This window comes from Tamandua tetradactyla, chromosome 5 (assembly GCF_023851605.1).
Source record: "Tamandua tetradactyla isolate mTamTet1 chromosome 5, mTamTet1.pri, whole genome shotgun sequence".
In the NCBI taxonomy this organism is placed as follows: domain Eukaryota; kingdom Metazoa; phylum Chordata; class Mammalia; order Pilosa; family Myrmecophagidae; genus Tamandua; species Tamandua tetradactyla.
In genome coordinates, this window is record NC_135331.1 from 56613722 (window position 1) to 56638942 (window position 25221).

Below are 25221 nucleotides of genomic sequence, written 5' to 3' on the forward strand. Positions count from 1 at the left end.
CCATGTTCTTTTACTCCATTCCTGTGGGTGCAGACCTATTGCAGGCGGGACCTTTCACATAGGTTGTTTCAATTGGGATGTGACCCACCCAATTCAAGGTGGGTCTTATTCCTTTACTGGAGCCCTTTATGAGATAATAAAAGGCAGAAACACAGACAGAGAAATGTCCAGAGATGCCAGCAAGGAGCCAAAGAAACTAAAAGAGCCAAAACTTGAAAGCAACAAAGCCAGGGGGAGAAGGACCAGCAGATGTCGCCATGTGCCTTCCCAAGGGACAGAGGAACCCCGGATGCCATCAGCCTTTCTTCAGAGAAGGTACTGTCTGCTGATGCCTTAACTGGGACATTTTCATGGCCTTAGAACTGTAAATTTGTGAGCTAATAAATCCCCATTGTAAAAGCCAACCCATTTCTGGTGTGTTGCATCCCAGCTGCTTTAGCAAATCAAAACACATGCGACTGGCATTTTCAATTAAAATTACTTGAGTAAATATGTATGATAAACCCAGTAAATATGTATGATAAAACATTTAAGACATAAATGTCCTCAACAATATTGGCATTTCAAAGAACATTTTGTAAAGTGTAAGTTTAGACTGAATCAAAATGGTGTGTGGGCAATTCTTTACTGTCACACGTGCACTAGCACAAATCCATCAATGGGTCACTCACACACTCCTAAAATACCCACCTTGGCTACACAATCATCAGGAAGTTTAGATATGTATTTAAACATCTCAGTGCTTTCAATGACATGGTATCATGTTTGTGGACCCCAGTGCATGGCTGATCGAGGAAAGGAGGTCTGAGTGGGATTCTTCAACGTTTCAATGTTCTCTGCTACAGCATGTAAGGTGTCACCTGATCGTCTTACGAAGCAGCAAAACAACTATGATTCCGCCCTCTGCTCTCTCGTCATCCTTTGACCTAATCCTCTCGTCCTCCTTTCACACCACCAGCATGAAGACAGAGGAATGAAGTAAAGAAAGAGTAAACAAGAGGTGCATTGTCTCTCTTACCCTGAGCGTAAGAGTCGTCGGTGGAAGGCTCTCCCAGCTCCCCATCTGTGGAGACAAGGAAGGTTGAGGGCATGGGGTGGGGGTCGTGGGGGTCCCTCAGCACCTTGGACCGCCTCTTGCCTGGGGAGCTGCAGCCCCCACTCAAGAGGCACTTACGGTGACAAAAAGTCCCCAAACCAAACCAGAGTCTTGTTTCCCCCACATCCACCACAGGGCTGGAACAGGGGCTCCGAGCTATCATCCAGCTACAAGAAACTATTATCCGAGCTATTATCCAGCTTGAAACGAAGAAAGGAATTCACATCCGATTTCAGGCATATTTAAACTGCAACTACTATAAGTGTCTCTCATCCAGGAAAGTCCTTCCAATGTCACTCAAGGCCCTACATGACAGGGCTTCCTATCACTTCGTCTCCTGACAACCTCCCCTCCCTCGCTGCCCTGCTGCCACCCCTTCCCATTCGTCCCCACAGAAAGCACAGCCCTAACTCAGGGCCTTTGCACCTCCTGCCTCCTCCCACAAATGCTCACACTGCTTTCCCTCACTTCACTCTGGGCTCTGCTCAAATGTTACATTCCAGAGGCTTTCTAGCCGAACCCACTCTCACCCCTGCTTCATCTCCCTGCAGAGCACTGACTCCCACCTGGGACTCTGCGTTTTACCATCTCTCTCCCTACTGGAATGTAAGCTTCAGGAACACTGTATTCCAAGGCCTCGTAAGTGCTACATGACTATTTTTAAATGATCTGATCTCTATAATACAAAGATGTAACATGAAAGGGAAGTAGCAATGAAATTTTCCTATTCTCTGCACTGGCCACAAGTTGTGGGAGTTTTTGGGCTCTCTGGCTCTATTACTAAGCCTCTCTGTACCTCACCTTGCTCATCTGTTAAATGGGGATTAGAATAATAGCATACCCACGGAGTTGTTGAGAAGTTTAAATGAGTTAATACATGACATGTAAGGACTGTGTGCCCAGTGAAACCAAGAAAGGAATTAACATCTGATTTCAGCCATATTTAAACTGCAACTACTCTCCGTGTCTCTCATCCAGCAGAGTCCTTCCAATGTCACTTAAGGCCCTACATGACAGGGCTCCCTATCACTTCGTCTCCTGACAACCAGTGAGTGTGAGCTGGCTGTCGGTTATTGTTTTGCCACGGCAATGGACAGGACTGAAAAAACAAAAAACAAAAACCTCAAGAGCTCTAAAATAGATAGAACCCTTTCTACCTAGAGTAAGACCTAATGTGTCCAATGTTTGGTTTTATATCGTAAAGATGTGAAGCTACAGGGGGGGCATCACCCATGAGTAACATATCTTACAAGCCCCCCCACACCCCCATCATCACCACTGCCCTGGAGGTGTGGACACCCCACTAGGAAGTGCTCCAGCCCATGCCATACAAGCCACTTGACAGCTCAGCCTATGCGGGTGGTGGCCAGGAAATAAGGGCTGTAAGAGTCAGCCAGTTTTAAGAGATGAAATGATGAATAAAAACTGGAAGTATTCAAAATCCCAGACTCAGACCACCACGGACCTGAAGGTCCTAATATACTGGCACAAGTTCTCACAAGACAATCCCTCCACCTCTATTTCTTCAGCCACTGTCCTATAAGGGACGATAAAATTCTACATTATTTAATGGTTGTACATCCACGTTAGATCTCATCCACAATTCATGCTTTTCTTTCTTGCCATTTGTCTTGAGAGCAGAGCCAAGGAAAGAGGTTAAAACATCTTAACTGGCTGGCAAATGCATGTCCTTTGACCAGCTCTTTCCAGCCAAGGCAGATAAATTAAGGCCATTATCCTCAACACTTGAAGCATAGCTTCTCCCCAACTCAAATGACTCTGGAGACCTGAGAGCCCATGCCTGACCTAGGAGACAGAAAGCTTCCAGAGGAAGGAACATCTAATCCCAAGGAGGATGGGCAGACCTGCATCCGCTGCCAGCCTACCAAAGGAGCAAGCACCCCGGGTCTGCCAGTCCGGGGTATGTGGAAGGGTGACTCTCAGATCTCATGCCCCCGTGTGGACGATGAAAGTCCTTTTCACAAGGAGAGTCACTCTGGGGAAAGGCAGACCCTCCCCTAGTTCTGCAGACAAACATCGTCAAGCTCCCCAAAGACGACACTGTAGCACTCTCATTGCCAACCCGGTGTCTCATTCGGCAAAGGACCGGAGCCAGCTGCTCCCTGCCCCCTGCATGTTCTGTCTGACCACAACGACCTGAGCCTCCAGCCTTATCTCGGGGCCTCACTGAGTCCAAGGCACCTCTGGACCGTGATGGTTCTGCCTCTGGACGTTGCATCTCAAGGACAATCTACCCATTACTAGCCAAGGACTACATCAAAAAAACCTGATTCCAATACACAGCTTTCTAATTTCATTTCTATCTTAATCCAATCTATGGAGGCTAGAGCTCTGACCCCATTTTTGAGGGATGGAATAATCCATAATGCATAAAGAGGGAGGTGGGGAGGAAGCCTGGCACACATTTCTTTTTTTTATGGGTATCAGAATGTGGTGTCTATCCATGCAGGTGATACAGAGATAATTACAGGTTCTTATCAGCACATAAAATGATTACAAGGAGCTTACAATTACCTCCACAGGCTCCCCGTGAGGAAACTGCAGAGAGAATTAAATTAAATACAGAAGGGCTTCCAAGTGGAGAAACTTAACTTATTTCAAAGTATTACAAAGAAGTCTGACTGTGTTGCTACAGTATTTATGTTCATGGGCAGAACAGGTTAGAAGAACTGGAAAAAAAAAAATCACGCAGTCAAATGAAATCAGTTAAAATCTAAACATTAGTCACTCACAAAACTACACACAGAAGGTGTATTTTATATTTAGAATCTGTGTCTTTAAACTGGTGTCATACTCAAGTTGTTCTGAACACGTTACAAACAACCAAAACAGAAGGTCAGAAACTTGAAACTACAAATGGTGCAACATTTTCAGCAGCAAAAAGAAATTACTCTGCAATAATCTGTGAGCAGTGACCAACACGGAAGGAAGCTCAAACTGCTTGTGGTAACTGTGCAGATTATGGCTGGTGGGTCAATCTTTTCTCCTTAGGGAAGCTCTCAAAGGAGAATTGCCATATGTCGACTATCAGGATCAACACAGACCAAGAACATGTTTCTCATATACCAAGGGCAATGAGCTCAAATTTCCAAAATGCTTAGCAGTCTTAGAATGTTTAGCTAAATTTTGTACAGGAAAATAAAATGCACAAGCTACCTGCAATTTAAAAATCCCAAAGGCTAACCTTCTCTTTTCTCCTTTCAACAACCAAAAAAAAAAAAAAAAATCAGAGGAAGGATATACTCACTTGCTTTTTCTATTTTTGGCTCCTCATTATCTGCAAAAAGAAAACAACCTAAATCAGACTGACAACTAAGGGAAAACACAGTCTACATGGGAGAATAGGTAAAATATTTGCCTTTCACCATTAGCGACCATTTCCTGTTTTTCTTCTTCAGTTCATCCTGTTTTGACACTTCGCTTGCCAACTGGAAATTACTTACCAATAAGCTCTCTTTCAGAACTCTTCAAAACCATGCTAATGACTCCTATGTGCTCGAGCAATTCATAATGATGTGTGCATTGTTTTAGAATAAAAATAAAGGCCCATGTGTTTGATTATACTTTTATAATTAAAGAAATGCATATGTATATTACTTACCCGATTCACTTTCAGAACTGCTCTCTGAACTGCTTTCTTCTCCTAAATAAAAACATATGCCAGAAGATGCACAATGAATAAAAAGAATTCTAAAAAAAATCATGCATATTATAAAGAAGATCCAAAGAAAACTCAACGAATTTCTCCTTTCATCAATTCTCACTGAGTCTAAAATTAGTCTGACTTACATAAAAGGAGCATATTCTTCTTTGAAAATGGTCAAAATATACTTTATCTGCTTATGAACTCAAGTGGCAACTTTGGCTGCAATAATAATTTATTTGGGTATCACTTAAGTTCCCCCCGGACTTGACCTATCCCTGCTTCTCCCATCCTGCCCCCTGCACTTGCACATCCAGAAGTTTCACATGCTCAGGTCCAGGGTTACAACAGTGCAGGTGAATTCTGCAGTGCAAACTCCATTTCACAGGACAAGCAGTACCGATAATGCAACTGCTTCTTTATACAGTGGTCCCCAGGACTGCTCTCTGTACCTCCTCAGCCCTGACTCAGTGCCTCAGCCCACTGCATCAGACTTCTGTCCCCCAAACTCATTCAAAATGGCTCTCTCTGGTCTCTCCAAAGGACTGCTAATCCCTAAATCCCACAGCCCCCAAAGGAAATGGCACTGATGGCTCCCTCCTGCCCAAATGACCCTCCAAGGTGTCCCTCCTGGTTCTCCTACCTGAGTACCCCTCACCTGTCTTTCTGCTCCCTTCTGCCACGTCACCCCAATTACCATCTCCCCGGGCCCCATTCCCAGCCTCGTTCCACACCTCCAAAGCCTCTGAGAGCGGTTCACCTGCTTCCCTGCGCCACTTCCTCTGTCCACTGCTGCCCCTCAGGCCTCCTCCTCCTCCTGTGTTCCCTGACACAGCCTCAGCCTCCACTCGGGCTCAGGCCTAACCGAGTAAACGCATGGAGACCTATCAGAATTATTCTCCCTTCCTCCGTATTTTATGATTGCCCACCTGAACCAAGGATGCACAATAGTTACACGGAGGAAGGAAAGATTTGATAAGGATGACAGTAATAGCTCCTTTTTCATTATTATTATTAATTATTATTATTATTATTATTATTATAGGCACTGCTCTAACTGCTTAGTTAAAAAGCTTAGTTAAAGCACTGCTTTAGTCCTTGTGTCAGCAATGACGGAGGCTGAGGGGAGTTCATTTACCCATGCAAGTTGAAGCCTGCGCCCACCTCTAGAAAGTGGAGAACTGTGATTTGAACCCCCTCCTTGGTGCTGGACCCTTACAACTGGCTCATTACTACTTGGGTGGTCCGGTCAGCAGGAGGTGATGACTGAACAAGTGCTCCCCTTGATCAGGCGTTTAGTGAGCACCTGTGTAGGGATAGAGCAAGGGGGAATCACAGTGATCGGGAGGGGTCTCAGTCCTCAGGGGCTGGCAGCACCAAGCAGTGGTGAGCTTACAAAAAACTCTCATGCCTAGAATCTTGCTCCCTTAGAGGTGCTGGTTTAACTGGCCTGGGAAGTGGCACCTGGACATCAGTATTCTTTTAAAAGTTCCCAGATGATGCTAATGTGCAGCCAGGGCTGAGAACCACTGGCCTAAAATCAGCCTGTCATGACCAGCCTATCTTAATTCCCCAAAGCTGCACCCCAGGATTGCTGTCCCTCCACTTCCCTCCCTACCTTTCCAGATGTCCTGACCCCAGGGGGCGAGATCCTAGAATGGTCTAAGACCCAGCCCAAATGTCACTTCTGAACGCCTCACTGTACCCCACTGAGCTAGCCCTGCTCCTCTGGTGATCCATCCCATGGCAGCTATCCCACTGCTAAAAAGTAGCTACTTCTTCAGCCGCTCAGTTCCCTAAGGCTCTGGGAGCCCAGGAGGACTGAGGCCCCATCTTGTCACCGTGATTCTTCTGCGCCTGACCCTACACAGAGGCTCAATAAATGAATGGACGGGTGAGTAAATGAGTGAACCTGGATGCTTTGCACAGCTTTAGAGACCCAGTCCTCAGCTCCAGCAGTCCCTCCTCACTCTGTGGGGCTCCTCCAGCAGGCTGGGACTTCTACAGGACAACAATTTGGCCTGGACTGGCCTCAAGCTGAACTCACCCTCTGCCTCTGATCTCTGGTCCTTCCAGTGCGAGCCCAGGGGCTGGAAAGCAACTCCCCTGGCTTCTAGAGAGATCTCACCAGCTTCAGGGCCACTCCGCCACATTACCTTCCTGCTGGCTCTGGTGCAAGGGCTCCTAGATGCTTCTCTTTCTAGCCCCTGCACCGTGAACCCCCTGAAGCCCCCGGGACCATTTTCTCCCCCATAGGAGGAGTCTTGGGCATAAATAAGGTATCTGAGCAGAGGGAGCAGCTAGGGCCTGGCACACAGTCAGCCCTTGGTGAGTGGTGGTTATTACTGCTATTGGGTGGGAACACACTTAAGGCTCCCCCTCCCAGACTCCTGCGATAGGGACTGGCCATTTGAGAGCTGCGGCTGCAGAATAGTTTGGGGGGGGGGGCATGGTTTATGCCGAAGGGCTAACAATCTCCAACTCTTCGCTTCTCGTTTTGACTGGTGCCACCTTCACCACACTGGAAGTCCTTTAAACTCTCAGCCTAAATATGGACAAAATCCACAGTCTTCCTTTGTTTCCTTTAGTTTAACTTTTCAAAGGCTGAACATTTCAAAACAAACCTTTCTTTTCAGAACATAAGGCAAGAAAGGGAACAGAGGGACTCTGAAAGCAGACAAACTGAAAAGGAAGGTCCTACTTCCCCAAGTGCCTCCTGAAACCTGTTCCTTTTCTCCCCTCTGCAGAGAAGCCTGGCTGAAGTTCCTCTTCTAAATGTTCCAGAAACATTTTCATTGCCCCAAAAAGAAACCCAGTGCCCTTTACCTATCACTCACCCTCTCAATTCCCTTCCCTCATAGCACTAGACAACCACTAATCTACTTTCTGCCTCAACAGATTTGCCTATTCTGGACATTTCATACAAATGGAATCATATGGCATGCAGCCTTCCATGGCTGGCCTCATTCACTCAGCATAATGCTCTCAAGTTCCATTCATGTTGTACCATCTACCAGAACTTCATTCTTTTCTATGGTTTATTCCATTCTATGGATATTCACCCATTCGCTGTCACCTGATGGACATCTGGGTCGCTTCTACCTTTTGGCTATTGTGAATGATGCCACTATGAACATTCGTGTACAAGTTTTCACCCGGACAAATGTTTTCATTTCTCTCGGGTAGAACTGCTGAGTCAAATGGTAACTCTTTTAACCACGCGAGGAACTGCCAAATGGTTTTCTAAAGTGGTTGTCCTGCTTCACATTTCCACCAGCAGTGTGGAAGGGTTCCAGTTTCCCCACAGTCCCACAGACCTTTAATATCTATTTTTATCATAACCATCCAAGTGTATGGGAAGTGCTACCTCATTGTGGTTTTGTTGTGCATGTCCTGAAAATGGGGTTGAGCATCTATTCATGTGCTTATTGGCCATGTGTGTATCTTTTTTTGGAGAACGGATTTTTAAGCCAAAGGCCCTATGTAGTATGGGCCCCTGCCTATCTCTGCAAATTATGACTCTGCCAACTGCTAACCCAGGCCAAACTCTGAAACAGGCTCTACAACTAATTGTGGTGCTGTGCTTTGAAATTTATTGCTTTTTTGTATGTATGTTATTTTTCACAAAAACAAAAAAAAAGTCGATTGTGATGATAAAAAAGTATTTAAGTCCTCTAGCCACCTATATTCTGGAGCAGCTAGAAGGAAAAATCTGAGAGGATCATATGGTAGCCCATGACAAACTCTGGGATCTGTCCTGTAACTACTTGTTAAAGAGTACTTTGAAAACTATTGCTTTTTTTCTTTCTTTGCTTTGTATATATGTTATATTGTACAATAAAAAACTTAAAAAAAAATGACTCTGCCACCCTTTCCTATTTGCTCTGATTTCAATCACCCAAGCTTCACATAAAGCGAGAACTACGTATTTTGTCACATCTGGGCCTTTACACCTGCAAGTCCCTTGACCTGAGACAACTCTCCTCCCCTTTTGTGTTGTCAACCCAAACTCATGCTTCAGGGTTCAACTCAACCATCAGCTCCTCAAGAAGCCTCCCCTGACTGACTCAGCCAAAACCTCCATCGCCAACCTGACTTGCAGAGAACCCCATCTTAGGTCAATGTGGGTCAGTCTAGAAAATGGCCTAATCACCCTTCCAGACAAATTCTCAGTTTCACTAGGTACAGCTTTATCACCAAACTTTAAAGCCATTTATTTCTCTAGGGTAGGTCATCATAAACTTGAGAATTTATTCAACACTTTCAAGTAGAAAGATAAAAGTCCTTGCCAATAACTCTGGTTTTCTCAAGTAACACAAAAAAATAAATTTATAATTTATCTTACTATCAATTGGTTCTTTTGTAATACTTTATTCAGGCATTTACCAACACTAATCATAACCCTTACCTGATTTAGAGTCCTTTGAAGTATCCAGGTTGGGGCTAGGGCAATCTAAATTTTGAGAAAGAAACAAAGTTTAATAGTACAGACACAAGAATTAAGACATTATTTTTTCAAGTTGCTAAACTAATAATAACAGAAGTATCATCTGCTGATGAAACAAATCACCTCCTAGACTCAAAGCAGCCATGCATGTCAAATGGCCCGACTAACAATAGCAAATGATGCCATATCTTCAGGGGTAAAAAGTTAGGCCAAGAAAACTCACAGCTTTCCCACTAGAGGGAGAACAGAAAGCCAACCTTATGATTATATTGGGTTTGGCTCCCTGGTTAACCCTCAATTTTGTGCCAACAGGGCTGTATTGTTTCCTTGTTTGACCAGCACCCTAAAAACATCCATGGCAATTAAGTAATTTGATACCAGGAGCTCAGTAAAGAAAAGGAAAAGAGCACCTGGTTATAGATTCATTTTGAAACTGAAGAGCAGCAGACAATGGTGCTACTATATGGAGGACTCATTGGGCTTCGCCAGTTAGCAGTCGATTCAGGTAAACAATCCTCAGTTGGTTTACTTAGTGAAATGAGTCCAACGGGTTGGCTAGATAAGGTGGGACTAGACCAGGGAAGGCGCTGAATGCAAGCGGGAAGGGCTGATTTCAGGCAGTGTTTCTCCCAGAGGGAAAGAGAGAAGAACCCCTAGCACTTTCCCAGGATGTTGGTGGACAGTGGAAGTTGTTGATGTTCAGATGGATTAGACTCCAAAGAGCCTGACACAAAATGTCTGCTGCAGAGATCCAGAAATGAAATGCTGGGAGTGCTGGCTACTGAGGGCCATGGGAATGAGGAAAGGAAGGCAGACTGGAAAAATATGAGGAAGGCTCAGACTGCAACTAAGAAAGCAGTATTTAAGAGATGATTTTACTTACTGAATCATTATATGGATATTTCTTTTTGCTTTCTGGTATATTGGAGGAGACAGAGAGAAATTCCTGAAATCCCTAAATTGCAATCCAGTTGGCTTAATCTCTGATAATGATTGTATAGCCTTTATCTGCTGCCCCCGTGACTGTAAAAACCTTGTGACTAACCTTCACTTGTACGCATTTATTCTGCTTTTTCAACTTTAATCTTATAATCACTAAAGACAGCCCCTAATGTTTACTAATGAAGGGTCCTGGGTCAGCCCAGAACTAACCCACCCCAAGTCCAACATTATCTTGATAACTGAGACTGGATCTAACCAAAGTGGGCCTGCCTGACATGTGCAGTAGCTTAGACTTTAATTTACAAGTCCCCTACACCTCATCCCACCTTATACATGCTCTGTGACTGAGCATGGAATCAATGTGATCAATGTGTGCACGCTCAATAATTACATCACCTCTAATTACAATGTCTAGGGCCACTGTGCTCATTATCCTAACCCTGCCCATCTTTTTCTCTAATAAAACTATCTGAATTACTGCAGTTCAGAGAGACAGATTTGGGGCTGCTAGGCCATCTGCTCTCCTCCTACATGCCTAGTAATAAACTCTTTCTCTCTTTGAAATCCCAGGGTCTCAGAAATTGGTCACTGGGGGCATCAGGCAAAAGAATCCATGGCCTTCATCCAATAACAGGACAAAGTTGGTTATTATTGATAAAAGAGAAGACATGGGTTTTAGAAGCTGCCAACAATGGTAAATAAAGCAAAGACAAGCAGAGAGAATGCTCCTTAGTTTGTCAAGTCCCTTTGTTTTATTTATATTTCTATAGATGGTTCTTTACCACCTCAGTTAGACTGACCCAAAGGGCAAAGTGAGCTGCCCTCCACTGCATCTGGGCAGTATATGGAACGGCTACCCATTAGGCTGGGGGAACAACAGGGGCTCAACTGCTGGTTGAACAGCTCCCCTCAGCTTCGGCTGAGTCCACTGTCCCTTCAGTTTAATATCATTTAGTGTCCACTGTGAGATGACGCGCCCTCTGCAGGTACTAGGAAAAAGCCATTGGGGCTAATGCAATCATAAGGGTGAGAACAGACAGCTGATTGATCAGCTGTCAATCAGACAAAGAAATCATTACAATACAAAATTAAATCAAATTAGAGCTTTGCCGGTCCAGGAGAGAAACTGAGACCAGTGAAAGTAACGGATTCAGCATGAGTTCATGAATTTGGATGAGCTGAAACATATCTTGGAGATGAAATGTAGAGGGAAGGGGAAGCACGTCAGGAAAGAAGAAACTAAAATAAATGCAAAAAAAAAAGGGCGATCTTTCCTGCTGTGGAAGGTTCAGCTGAGAAGTGTGAAGCAGAAACGCCTACCAGACAGAGCCACATCCTTATCTCTATCTCCAAATACTGCACCTTCCAGCCAAATGTCAAGGAAAGTTTTATCAGATTTTAATCATGACATTTCTACTAGGCAGTTTACTGCTGTTAAAATTATTCTGTGCTGGAAAAATGGCATACAAAAGGGGTGAAGAACTTTCCAAGGTAGGACAGGGGCCCAACCATGAGCTAAGGATTTTCTAGGCCATTCTACAGTACGGCAACAGAGGTTAATGTCTAGTAGCCTCAGAACTATTCTCAAGAAGGACAGCTATGGGCGGTGGGATACAGAGCAAATGGCTGAAGCAAAAAAATACATATATACACACTTAAAATACTTTAATAAGAAGCAAAACAAGTCAAAAAGGGGACTCTGCTGTCAGCATTGGCCAGATGAACCAGGCTAAGACTTAGTCTATTTCCTTAAAAAAAAAAAAAGCTTTAATTTCATTTGACCCAGTTTCAGGGATAGAATTATGTATTGCTATTTTTACTGAATATATAAAATAGACTACAATATTTAAGTATTAAAGAAAATACCTAGGTATCGTGCACAAGAAATTCATAGAATTTGTGAACAATGTCTTTTTTCCTTTTTTCACTTTAGTGAATATAAAGTAAGACTTTAAAAAGCACATTAGACTTCAAATTTAAAAGGAGTGAGACATAAGAGCAATTTATTTTCTATTCTCAAGTTGTAAAAACCTACGAAGGCCAGAAATTCTATTTCACTTTTCTTAGTATCTGTGGAAAAAATAATCTCAAAGAAAATTCTGAAAAAATAAAAAAAGATCACTTTCCCATCTTCCTAACATAATGACTATTTTACTACATCCTATTTTATAATTCCATGAATGCATGAATATAAAAAGCAATTGTATCCAATTAAGTAAAATTCAGTTAATGAAATCATCTTCTAAAAAGGCAAACATAATGGTTTACATTTGTGATAATCAACATTTACTTAAATTATCATACCTTTTTCTTCTGAAGAGGCATTGTGATCATCACTAGAATAGGAAAAGAAAAACTGTTTTATAAACTGATACCTTTTTTGTACCAAATCATTACAGAAATCTTTAAAATGATCACTATATTATGTTTTTATTTTTCAGATTAAAGAACCCTCTCCCTCCTCAATGCGCTCCCTGCCCTTCTTACTTTCTACATAAATGGGCTTTATTGAGCTGTCTATTGAACTTGAACTCTCTCTTGTCCTGACCCGCTAGCATACACAGGCTCCCAGCACTATCCTCTCCAAGGCCAGCCGTCCAGGCTTCCTCCCTCCTGTGTCTCCCGCCACCCAGACCTAACCCCCCTCCCGTGCTGGTCTCCAGCCCCTGGACCTGGTTCTCTGAGAGGTGCTGTGTGAATCACCCGCCTTCTCCCAGGTCTTCTTAATGCATCTCTGGCCTCTTCCCTCAGATACAACATGCCTTAGGAATGAATGGCTCTGAAGGCCCCCATTTAATTAGAAGGTCCCTCCTTTGACTTCATAGTCCATCTTTGCTCCTGTTTGAACTCTTCACCCCTTCTCCTGCAAATCTCGCAGAAGAACTCGGGATCTCCACTTTCCCACCCAAACACCTCATTCTCTCCTAAACTGAAAGGGATCCTGCTTTTGACCTCCCTGTGCTGGTTCAAGTGTACTCCAGACAAACAAGCTCAGAAACTTAATCCATCCCTGTGGCTGTGACCCATTGCAAGTAGGACCTTCTGATGAGGCTACTTCAGTTAAGGTGTGGCCCACCTCTGTCAGAATGGATCTTAGTCCTATTACTGGAGGCCTTGATAAGTGGAATAAAATTCAGACAAAGAGTGAAAGCCACAGAGGGGACAGCCAGAAGCTGAACATCAAAAGAATCCAGAAGAGAAGGAAGACCAGGAGATGCCAGCACTATGTGCCTTGCATTGTGACAGAAAAGCTAAGAACAAAGAATTGTCAATAGCCAGCCCCAGAAGACCAGTCTTAGGGGAGAAAGCATCACCTGGACGATGCCGTGTGTGCTGGTTTGAAGCTATTATGCATGTACCCCAGAAAAGCCACGTTTTAATACTGATCCCATCTTACGGGGGAAGCCCTTTCTTTTAATCCTGATTCACTATTATAAGTGGAAATTTTTTATTAGAATATCTCCAGGGAGATGTGGCACACCCGATTGATTGTGGGTGTGACTTTTTGATTAGATGGAAATTTGACCCCACCCATTCCAGGTGGGTCTTGTTTAATCTACTCCAGTTCTTTAAAAGAGGAAATATTTTAGAGAGAGCAGAACTGACAACGCTTGGAGAAAAGAGCCACATATGTTTCAAGATGCTTGAAGCCCTGCAGATGTGGCCAAGTGGCTTCCCATGAGATGTTAAGCAAGCCAGAAACGGGAGAGAGCCAAGGGGAGCCAAGAGGTGAGAGTCAGCCCCAGAGAAGCAAAGTGAGGGACCCCCACAGGAACAGAGGCTGAAAGCAATGGAGCCCAGGAGTTAGGGACCAACAGATGCCAGCCACCTGACTTCCCAGCTGACAGAGGTGTTCAGAAAAGCCATCAGTCTTTCTTGAGTGAAGGTAACGTCTGTTGGTGCCTTCATCTGGACACTTTCACTTCCTTAGAACTGTAAGCTTATAACATTAAATTCCCTTTTTAAAAGCTGCTTCATTTCTGATATATTGCATTCCCACAGCTTAACAAACTAATACACCTTGATTTGGACTTTTCCTAAACTCAAAACCATGAGCAAATAAATTCTCATTGTTTAACCCTACCCATTTCATGGTATGTTTGGGAAGCCTAGGAAACTAAAACACTCCCCATCCTAATAAAACCAATCTCGGTGAACCCAACACACCCAATATACTCTTTTCAATCCTCAGTGCCCTGATGGCTTCTCCCTTTCTGGGCAGTAGGTGACAGGCTTTTCCGTGTCCTCTCACCTGACCTTCTCCTACTGCCAAATCTTTACTCTCTCAGTAACCTTCCTTTCTCTCTCCACATGCTCCATCTCCTGCTTCCATCTGACTCCAGCCTCCAGGAGGTGGATGATACTTTGAATCACATCAAGGCACCCATCTCTTCCTGTCCCTCACAATGGCTCAGTGGGCACCCTCATACCAAACCTCAGATCCTAACGCTTCACCTCCTTCCCAGCCTCTTCCCTGAGTTCCAGATGGGAAACTTGGTGTGAAATTAAATTAAATATGGTCAGCACTTAACTACTCACTTAACCTTCCCTTTCCACGAAAACCTGCTCCTCATGACCTGCTTTGCAGGGAATCATGTCACTGCATCACCTAACTGGAGCCAGGGGGTCATCCCTAGCTCCTCCTCCCATCTTCCTCATGGAGCATCCAATACAAGACCTCTTCAGCCTCCTCCCACACGGCACTCAAACCCACCTCCCCCTCAACATACACTCCCGTGTCTGCCTCCATTCACGTTCCCTCTGGCTCTCACCTGGTTAGGTTCTTATAACTCCCTCATGATTACCACCCCTGCCCACAGCCCAGGGACGATCATTATGATCACTTCTTTGCTCATCCCCTTCTGTGGCTTCTCACTGCTTCCAGAACGAGGCCTCCATTCCCCGGCATGGCACACAAGGGCTCCAGCCCTGCTCCCCCGTCTCCTACACTGCGTGCTCCCACTGAGGTCATTTCTTCCAGAGTAACGATCCAGAGCGTCCAAGCATGCCCTATGCACACCATTCACTGCCACAAAGACCCCTTCCCTCTGCATTCTTCCCCAGTGCCTGCGGCCTTGTAGATCATGCACTGCCAAACTCTGGGGTACAACACAGACATGCACTGTGGTGTGGGGGCACCCTCTGAATTTGTGTGTGCAGACCTGGCAAACTCTATGTGCCTATGTATGCCCGCCGCTTTATTTACCCAGACTCCTATTCATCCTCCAAGAACAGCATTTCTATGATGATGAATATACAACTATGTGATGATATTGTGAATTACTGATTATATATGTAAAATGGAATGATCATATGGTAAGAATGTTTGTGTTTGTATGTTGGTATGTTTAATAAATAAAATAAAAAAAAAAGAACAGCATTTCTTAAGGTGTGATCTGAGAACCATAGGCATTAGAACTATCTAGGAAGCCTTCTAAAAGTATAGGTTTTCTGGGCCCATTGAATCAGATTCTTAGATGAATGAATGAAGAAAAGGCAGGAAGAGAACAATAGTGATGTTTGCACTTATAGGTGCTTAAAATCCTTATTTTCTTATAATTATCCCATCTATGAAGATGTTTTACAAATAGAGAGATTCAGAAAGGTTAGTTAACTTACTGAAGGTCACAGAGGAAGCAAGTAGGAAAGGGGGAATCTGACCCCAGGTCACTAAGACTTCAAAGTCTCAGTGACTTCACACCTCCCTCCCCAACTCTACCCCCAAACCCTGACCCTGGTGGGAAACCAAGGGAGAAAACAGCAAAAACGTGGGCATCCATTGCTTGCCCTTTCCCTTCTCCTCTTCTTCCAGGTTAGTCAGGGACCCCTAGATTCTGTAAACCTCCATAATTTAAGATATAATTGTGATCTCTCCAAAATACTTGGTATTTTCCAGGCTCCATAGCTCTGGGGAAAAAAGTGTATTCCCATTTTCATACCTAAATCATCTTGTCTTTTTTTCAATTATTTATTTTTTATTGATAGATAGTATATATTCACATACCATGTCATCATCCGAAGTGTACAATCAATGGCTCACAATATCATATAGAGCTGTGCGTTTATCATCACAATCAACTTTTTTTTTCTTTTTTGTGAAAAATAACATATATACAAAAAAGCAATATATTTCAAAGCACATCGCCAACAATTAGATGTGGAACAGAATAAATCCTCTTGTCTTTTAATCCTAAATCCTGCTCAAAATTTTCATGAAGGGGTGGGCCACAGTGGGTCAGCAGGCAGAGTTCTCTCCTGCCATGCCAGACACCCAGGTTCAATTCCCGGTGCCTGCCCATGCGAAAAAAAAAAAAAAAAGATCATAAAGGAGAGGTGAACCCGAAACGGGGGCAATGCCTCAAGAAAATAAGAAAGGTCAAAACACGGCTCTCAAAGATACACACAAAAAACATCCAATCACCACCTCTTTTCTCTAGAACTCATACCTCTTACAATAAATATAACTATCCTGTCTTTTAATTTTAAAATAATTATAAGAACACATGTTGAATTAGCCATCTACATTTTTCTGAATTAGAGAAGGCGTAGCTTTATAGAAAATAGAGTTCCCATATACTATCCTTCACCCACAGTTTTCCCTTTGTTACAATTGATAAAACAACAATATTATATTAATACTATAAACTGTAGTCCATAGTTTGCATTCGGATTCACTGTTTGAGTTCGACAGTCCCGTGGTTTGAAATCTTTATTCTAGCAACATATATGCAACTAAAATTTCCCCTTTTAACTACATTTAAATATACAACTCAGCACTGTTACTAACATTTGCAATACGATGCTACCATCACTATCATCCATTACAAAAGCTTTTCGATCACCCCAACCAGAAATTCTGTAACAATTACACTTTAACTCTCCTTTCCCTATTCCCACTCCAGCCCCTAGTAATCTATATTCTAGTTTCTGACTCTATGAATTTGCTTATTTTAATTATTTCACATCAGAGAGATCATACTAGCATCTGTCCTTTCGCGTCTGGCTTATTTCACGTAACATCATGCCTCCCAGGTTCATCAGAACTTCATTCCTTTGGTCAAAGTTAGCCATGTGTACTGTGCAAATCATGTTTAAAACCTACTTCTGCATCCTCAATAACAAAATCACATTTCTTTTTCTAACAGCATTTCCATGTTCCCCTTTCTACAGTTGTTTATCTCTATTTCCAGACGTGTGAACGTCTGCCTCGATATTAGAACTTCTGATAAAACCCTGAAGACCTTTGCATGAAATCTTTATTTGCTCCATGGAAGAGACAAGAGTGAGTGGTGGCAAAAGAAGATATTAAGAGGCCACGGGGCCAGACGGACGGCCCTCTGCACAGAAACACCACCTCCAGTAAAGGGGGGAGGCGGGGTTAGACCTAAGAGGTAGGACCCCACCCACAAACCAGTTCCACATTTAGAGCCCAGGGGGAGAAAACAGAGTCTCGCAGACCCATCCCTGGTGGATGCTAGTTCCCCACATTTTCTTCATTTCTGCTTTTTCCATGGGGATTGTTATTATGTAAAACCATAGCAACCATAGAGTGAAATACCTATTACAAATGGTATCAGCACAATTTAGTGTGATTTAGGGACTTAGAGGGCAAGGGCTTGAATATTTAGGCAGTATCACTTATAGCTCCTTCAATTTTGATATGGAGTCAATCACCATGACTAGATATAACCCAGTGCAGTTCTAAGATTCACATCAAACATAAATGCCACCTCATACCTATTAACTTTCAGTAACACTTTATTACAGCTTGAGTGGAAGGGAAGGAAAAAACAAAAACAAAAACAAAACCCCTGCATTTTTGGCCCAGTAAAACCTTTGAGCTACTACAGAACTGAAAGAACAAGTCTAAGATGTCAAAGGGGTAATACTGTTTTTAATCTTTTTATTGAAATAGCATCATGTTCATCCAAAGTAAACAACTCAATGGCTCACAATATCATCACATAGCTGTGGATTCATCACCATGATCATTTTTAGAACATTTGCATCACTCCAGAAAAAGAAATTAAAAGAAAAAAGAAAACCCCAAGCATCCCATACCCCTTACCCCTCTCAATGACCGCTAATATTGCAATCCCCCAATTTTATTTTTTTTTACCCCTTTTCCTTTCCTATTATTTATTTACTTATTTTGTCCTAATTTTTGTTTTAACTCATTTATCCATACCCTAGATAAAGGAAGTGTCAGCCACCAAGTTTTCACAATCACACGGTTGCACTGTAGAAGTTACATAGTTATACAATCATCTTCAAGAATCAAGGCTAATGGAATACAGTTCAATAGTTTCAGGTGTTTCCTCCTGGCTATTCTCATACACTAAAAACTGAAAAGGGCTAACTACATAATGCATAAAAATAACCTCTAGGATAACTGCTCGACTCTGTTTGAAATCTCTCAGCCACTGAAACTAAACTAAAAACTCTTTATATTAGCTCATTTAATCTTCACAACAACCCTATAAGTGCCTAACTTATTATCCCCATTTTACATATGAGGAAATAAATAAGGCTTAGAAATATTGAGCAACTTATCTAAGAACCCAGGTTCATCTGCTCACAAAGCCCAAACAGCTCATTTTAACTACAAAAAAAAGCCTAACCTTCTGGCAAGCAGATAATGACAAAATGTTTATTTACCAGTCTTTCTTACTAAAGTTCCTATCGCTTGCCAAGATAATTCTTAACTTCAGGTAAACAACTTATCAGGCATAACTAAATCCATGAGCATCAAACTCTTCTTTAACTTTTTGCCAGAATTTAACCAAGTAGTGTTTTGCTTCTTTTAGCCCCTACCCACCTTCTAAGAAATATGCCATAAGAAGTTAAATGGGTTAAAGAACATGATGAAAGAGCTTGTTTTAGTCATCTACTTTTGAGATAACCTGCATAATCAAGAAACAGCTTCTCAGAGTACAAACCAAACAGAAATAATGTTCTCCAGAAAACCATTCTCCTCTTCATCAACTCAAATTAACAAACATACGAGTATTTATGATACAACAGGTGCTGTGCTAGACAGAAGGGAGATAGAAGTAAATTGCATGTGAACCTTGTCCCCAAGGAATAAGCTAATAGAGCCTGCAAACAGACAAGAAACAACCAAATACAGAGACGGGGGAAGAACAACATAAAAACAAATATAAGCTATAGTGTAAACCCAGAGGGGGCCGTGATTAACTGGGAAGCACTGAGCTCTTATGCTAAGAACACAGGCATGTTATCTGCAAGGCCAGTTAAACCACGATGCTAACGCCATCTTGCACTTTCAAAGAATCTTCTATAAAATTCCAAACAAGATCCACTATTAAACTCAGAAAAAGTTAAAACCAAAAGGAACCTCCATGATCTTCCAGTCAGATGCATTATTTTACAGAGCTTAAAATTGCATAGCAAGTCAGCACAGAGGCAATCTCACAACCAGGGTCTCCGCGCTCTTGGTTTATTCATCAATTAATGGATTCCGTGCTAAGCACTAGTGAACAAAGCAGCTGCATCCTGCCTTCATGAAACCATCAGCCTGAAGGGGAAGGCTGTCTTCCTGTATGTGAGACAGGAAGTGCTTCGAAAGGCTGACAAGGGAGCCTGTGTAAGATTGAAACACTGGGGAGGGCTCCACTCAGCCACAGAGGATGAGACGGAATGAGCCTGGCGAAGCGATCAGGAGATGGCTTCAGGCAGGAAGAAGCTGATCCTGGTCCAGGAAGTAGAAGAAAGTAAGTGTGGCCAGATACAGAAAGGGGCAGGAGATAAGGAGGGACAGGGAAGTTGAGACATCCTAGCTCCGTAACCCAAAATGATAATAACCACCAGGACACTGAGTGGAGATCATTCTGCCTGCTGAGAAATATCTGTTTCTACCCTGGGAAGATTTGAAACTTAAGAGCAAAGGAGCAACAGGGCAGCATCTAAGAATCTGCTGTCCTCTAACATCTCATTTGCCGCCTGCCTGACTCTGTCTGCAGACAGGTTCACACGCTGCCTACATCAAGTCCAAGAGGCCCAAGCATTCCTCCAAAGGAAATCTTGTCTGCCAGACCACAAAATCCAGTTTACCCTGCCCCAGAAGGTCTAGTACCATATGAGAAATACAAAGCAGGCTTGAAAGCATACCCCCCCCAAGAAAACTGCCTTCATTCACACAGGGAGCTCTGGAAGCCAACAGCCTAGCAACAGACAGGACTCTGTGACCAGAAACTGGAGAAGCAGGAGTGGTGACAGCAGAGAATCAGGCACTCCGGAGGGTGGAAGGTGGAGTAGGAGAGATGTAACCAAGAAATTAGAATTTAAGGGATGATTCTGATTAATACCTGAAATCTCTAAATTGTAATCCAGCTGGCTTGATCTCTGAAAATGATTTATTTTCTGCCCCTGTGACCGTAAAAACCTTGTGACTAACCTCCACCTATATCCAGTTGTCCAGTTTTTCAACTTTAGAGTCTTGTAATCACTAAATTTAATGTTTATTAATATAGGGTCTTGGGTCAGCCCAGAACTAACCCACCCCAAACTGAAAGTTATCTTGATAACCGAGACTGGATCTAACCCAAATGGGCCTACCTGACATGTGCAGTAGCTTAAACTTTACTCTACAACTCACCTATAACTCATTCCACCATTTTCTTGCATAGGTTCTGTGGCTAAGCATGGAATCAATCTGCGCATGCTCCATAATTAGATCACCTCTAATTACATCATCTGGGGCCACTGTGCTCATTATCCTAAACCCTGCCCATCTTTTCTCTAATAAAACTATCAGAATTACTACATTTCGGGGAGGTAGATTTTGGGCCCCTAGCCCATTTGCTCTCCTACTATGCGCCCAGTAATAAACTCTTTCTCTCTTTGAAACCCCCGTGTCTCAGGAATTGGTCATTGAAGGCATCAGGCTAAAGAATCCACGGCTTCTGTCCAGTAACAGGGAGGTGGGCACCCTTAACCAAACAGCTGTAGACCCCCGCAGGGGGCACTTCTCAAGTCAGGCTGTTTACCCACCATCATTCAGCTTCTTTTCTTCTAAGGTCCCCAAGGATCACCACTTCCGATCATTTCAGCCATGACAGAAGCTGTCTCAGGACTCTTTTCTACCATTTCCCTGAAGTGAGAGCAGTCTTCAATGTTTCCTAAGGATTTAGTGCTGGCAAAGGCAGGAAACCCACAGGGCCAATTCACCAGGCTAGCTCCTTCTCCCATGTTCTCTCCCATTCTTTTTTTCAGTTACACTGGTAGGGCAAATAGTATGACTTTAGGTATCAAAAGGCTAGAAGATTCATTGCAGCCTTATTTGTAACAGGCAAAAACTGTGATACAGCAATACAAGAGAACTAAGCAAGCAATAAAAATGAAAGAACTGCTTACACACAACCACACGGATGAATCTCACAAATGTTGCACAAAAGAAGCAGCCCACAAAAGGGTATACTCTACAGGGTTCCATTTTTATAACGTTTAAAAACAACAAAACTGACCCCTTTCTTTGGGGAGGAGCGGGGCGGGGCGGATGACGAAGTCTGGGGTGTGTTTTCTGTATCCTGACCTGGGTGGTGGCTACATACACAGGTTCGCCTTGTGATAACTCACCAACTGTGCCCTTGGGGTGCTTATACTTTCTACATGATTGTGCACACATACTCACAAAGCAAGGGCTTGCAGCATTTCAGGAAAGAAAAAGGAAATTATCAGAGGCTTTATTTTGCAGGCCAGGGTTGAGAATCAGGCACAACCCTGGTGGCCGGGAAGCAAGGTGAAAAGGCTGGGTTGGATTAGGGATGTGGCCTAAGGGGCAGGTGTGTGGCGACAGCAATCAGGCAGGGCACCTTCAGGGGCTACTCCCTTCTTCCTTCTGCCAGGGAGATCCCTGCATAGGTCAGGAGGGGAAAGGGCTGGAACTGGGCTAGCAGGCAGGCGGCAGGCAGCAGGAACATTCCCAGCAAGGAAGCGCTGGGGGAGGAAAACAAAACTTGTAAGTGGCCCGGGTTGGGCAAGGGGCGCTCCCCAGGGCTAGAGATGTATGGGAGTGAGAGTGGCTCCAAGCCCAAACCCAGCAGAAGGAATCCCCTGCCTCCTCTGAGACAACCTGGGCGTGGCGCTCACCTGAATGTACTGCACTGCTTGGCTGTGCTTTGTTTACAAATCTGTCTCCCCTGGGAACCAAAGGAGAAGGTGTACGTGAATGCGTGGGGGGGGGGGGGGAGTGCAGTGATCTCATGTGCAAGGCTTCCCACATCCCCAGCATCCAGCACGATTGTTGGCACGTAGTTTACACTGAAAAAAATGTTCATTGGCCAGGCAAATACAGATTATAGTAGTCAGACATAAAACAGAAACTCTATACCTAAATATTTTTTTTTAATCAGATAAAACAGATTAAATGGCCAAAAATAGGGAAACAGCTAACATCAGAGCAGAACACTGCAGCTATTAGAAATAAAGGCAGGGCAACCCTCAAGACAGGTGCATCAAGCACCTGGAACCAAAAGGTCTCACGGGTGGGATCGGCTTTAGAATAAAGCCTTAAAGGTCTCTGCTAAAAGCAAACATCTACTTGAGAGAGTTGGCTGTAAACCATCACCTGTCATTAATACATTAACAACAACCTCCCTTAAGAGACCATAAAGTCCAGAGACACCAGACTAACAAATGTTGATGGGGAGTGGGTGGAGGAACACACATCTGGCAGTAATACCGGGAAGGGCTGGTAATTTGGGGCAGCCAGGGGAGAAGTTTAGTTAGCTTTGCTTGTGTATATTAACTGTGCTGATTTCACTTAATATATTTGAATCCATTTCCTCTCTTTGTTTTAGAAAAAAAAACTTGACTTTCAGCCATAATTTGATGCAAAATTCTCTTTAACAATCGCTAAGTCTTGCAATTGCATGAATGTTGAATTATTAAACGTTACTGCGCGCAGATTTTTCTACGCTTTCTTGAATGCAATAGTTACTTTAAAACGAACAAAACAAAGCTCCTAAACAGAAGCAATGCCTAATGTATAGCGAGCCACAAACAACTGAATGCGTGGACATTTCAAACTTCGGCATTCTCTTCTTCCTCTACTTTTTGTACCACTAACTGTTGTTCTGCAGCAATGACTATCTCAGAAGTCAACTAGCATAGTCTGAATCTTTGCTGAGCATTTCTGCTCCGAGATGACTACCTAAAGGATACATTTCGCAAACCACTCATCACGTGCCTGGTGCTGAAACACTACACCCCGCTGGTAAAACCTTCCCTTGGCAGAACACAGCAGCAACCTCTAGAGGAGACTGCATCGCGTTAGAGCCTTCCAAACTCAGCTAATGAACGTTCCCGTGTAAAACGCTGCAGTTTTTAAAGGTCTGTGCGACGCTGATGCCAGAGGGCCCGTAGATACCTTTACCTGAAGCTGCAATCCTTTAAGCAACGTTGATTTCGCTCCTCCTGTGCGCAAGATACCGTACTGATGCCACAAGGGGGATGCGGGACTGGCAGGGCCGGTCCACCCGTGGGCAAGGGGAATGTTAGGGGGTTCCCGACCTCTGCTAGCAAATTTGGAAACCAGGTGGCCAAAGAGCAGACCGCGTGTAGAAAGTCCCAGGTACCCTCCTAGCGCGACCCGCCAGGATCCTCCTAGATCCTGCCCAGGCATGGAAGTGGTGCGGGAGCTCGGGAGAGCTGGAGATCGAGCTGGGGTCAGAGGAGGATAGCAGAAGCAGGGCCTTGGGGGCGGGGAGGCGTCCGCAAAGGCGGGAAAGACGCGTGCCCACTAGGGGAGAGCAGGGTGCCGGCGGAGCCTCCCCTCCTCCGCACCCACAGCCTCCGCCATCCGGATGATTTGAACAAATCGGGACCACCTGCAGCCCGCCGCGGCCTGGAGGATTGCAAAGCCAGAGAAAGCGCGCGGCCGCAGGGGGCCGCACCACCGCCTGCAGGCTCCGCCTCCCGGGCGAGCGCGCGGGGCCCCGCAATCTGCGCGCCGCCGCCGCCACCGCCTCTCGCGCGGGCACCTGTGCGCGGTCCTGAAGCCGCCAGCCCTATCCAGGTGCGGCCGCTGGTAACCCCGGCCCGGAGAAATTGGGGGAGAGCGAGTCGCCGCCCCACCTCACTGGCCCGACGCGGAGCGGGAACCACCTCCCGGAGGGTGCTTTGTTTGCGCCGCTGGAGCGGAGGTGCCGGGGCGGGAGTGGAACCCCGACCCACGGCCGGGAGAGGGCACGGGCAGGGCCGGGGCTGGGGCTACCGAATGGGGCAAAGCCTCTTCACGCGGCTAGGGTAGGCCCGCCCGCCCCTACCTACGTGCCCCCCTTTTTTTCCTCCGGGTCCCCCCACCCCCATCCGGGGGAGCTGCACCCACCTGCTCTCCGCGACCCCCGCGCCGCGGTTCATCGTCGTTTGGCTGCTGGGAGGGGCCGCCACGCGCGCTCTGGGATCCGCGCTCGTGCTGAGGGCGGCCGCTGGAGGGGATCGGGCGCCGAGCGTTGCGCTGCACACCCGCGGGGCGGCCGAAGCTGCCGGGGGAGGGGATTGAGTGAGCGCAAGCCACCGGAGGAGGGGACTGGAACGGGAGGGGGCGCCGGGCGCGCTTCTGCAGCCTCTGGCGGAGGCTACCCAGGCTCCAGTAACGGAAACGCACGCTCGCCGGCGGCCCCGTGCGTGCACTCTGCACACTTTCCCACGTGCACACATCGGCCGCGCTAGAGCTGCACCTTGGCGCCCTACGGAAACCCAGCTTAGTGACACTAACTCCTGGGGCATTCATGGGGGAAGTAGAGAGCTCACCTAAAAGAGAGAGTTTGGTACTTAACAGATCAGAGACTTTTTCCGTAAGGACCACGAAACGCCGTTCTCCCCTCCCTCCCCCAGGCCTGATTCGCTTCTTGAGTTCTCGCAACCCCCTGAAATTACATGCCAGTTTTGATCTAAATGCATGTATCTGAATAGAGAGACCGCAGCTTTCAACCAATTAAATAGCTTTGTGACCCCCAAATTGTCAGAATCAATGAATTAGACCAGTGGTTCCCAAATTTTGCTGCATATTTAAATCCCCCATGGAGTTTTTTAAGGCTCTATTCTCTG

At 44.8% G+C, this 25221-nt stretch overlaps 1 protein-coding gene and 1 long non-coding RNA gene across 2 annotated transcripts in view; one reads left to right on the top strand and one right to left on the bottom strand.

Annotated features, from left to right (window-relative positions):
• The window catches only part of LOC143684193 (NACHT, LRR and PYD domains-containing protein 1b allele 5-like), a 51280-nt gene extending 26649 nt beyond the window's left edge, over nt 1-24631 (bottom strand). Inside the window, exons 1-6 of the mRNA XM_077160908.1 lie at nt 24500-24631; nt 12454-12485; nt 9169-9213; nt 4719-4760; nt 4365-4394; nt 1019-1063 (exon numbers count right to left, since the gene is read on the bottom strand). Of these exons, the coding sequence (XP_077017023.1) occupies nt 1019-1063; nt 4365-4394; nt 4719-4760; nt 9169-9213; nt 12454-12485; nt 24500-24531 (226 nt within the window). The 5' untranslated portion in view covers nt 24532-24631. The remainder of the gene's footprint in view (nt 1-1018; nt 1064-4364; nt 4395-4718; nt 4761-9168; nt 9214-12453; nt 12486-24499) is intronic.
• LOC143684194 (uncharacterized) lies at nt 184-10872 on the top strand. Its single transcript, XR_013175902.1, has 3 exons — nt 184-315; nt 9520-9712; nt 10720-10872. It is a non-coding gene; the product is annotated as an uncharacterized LOC143684194 (long non-coding RNA).
• Nucleotides 24632-25221: the final 590 nt, after the last annotated feature.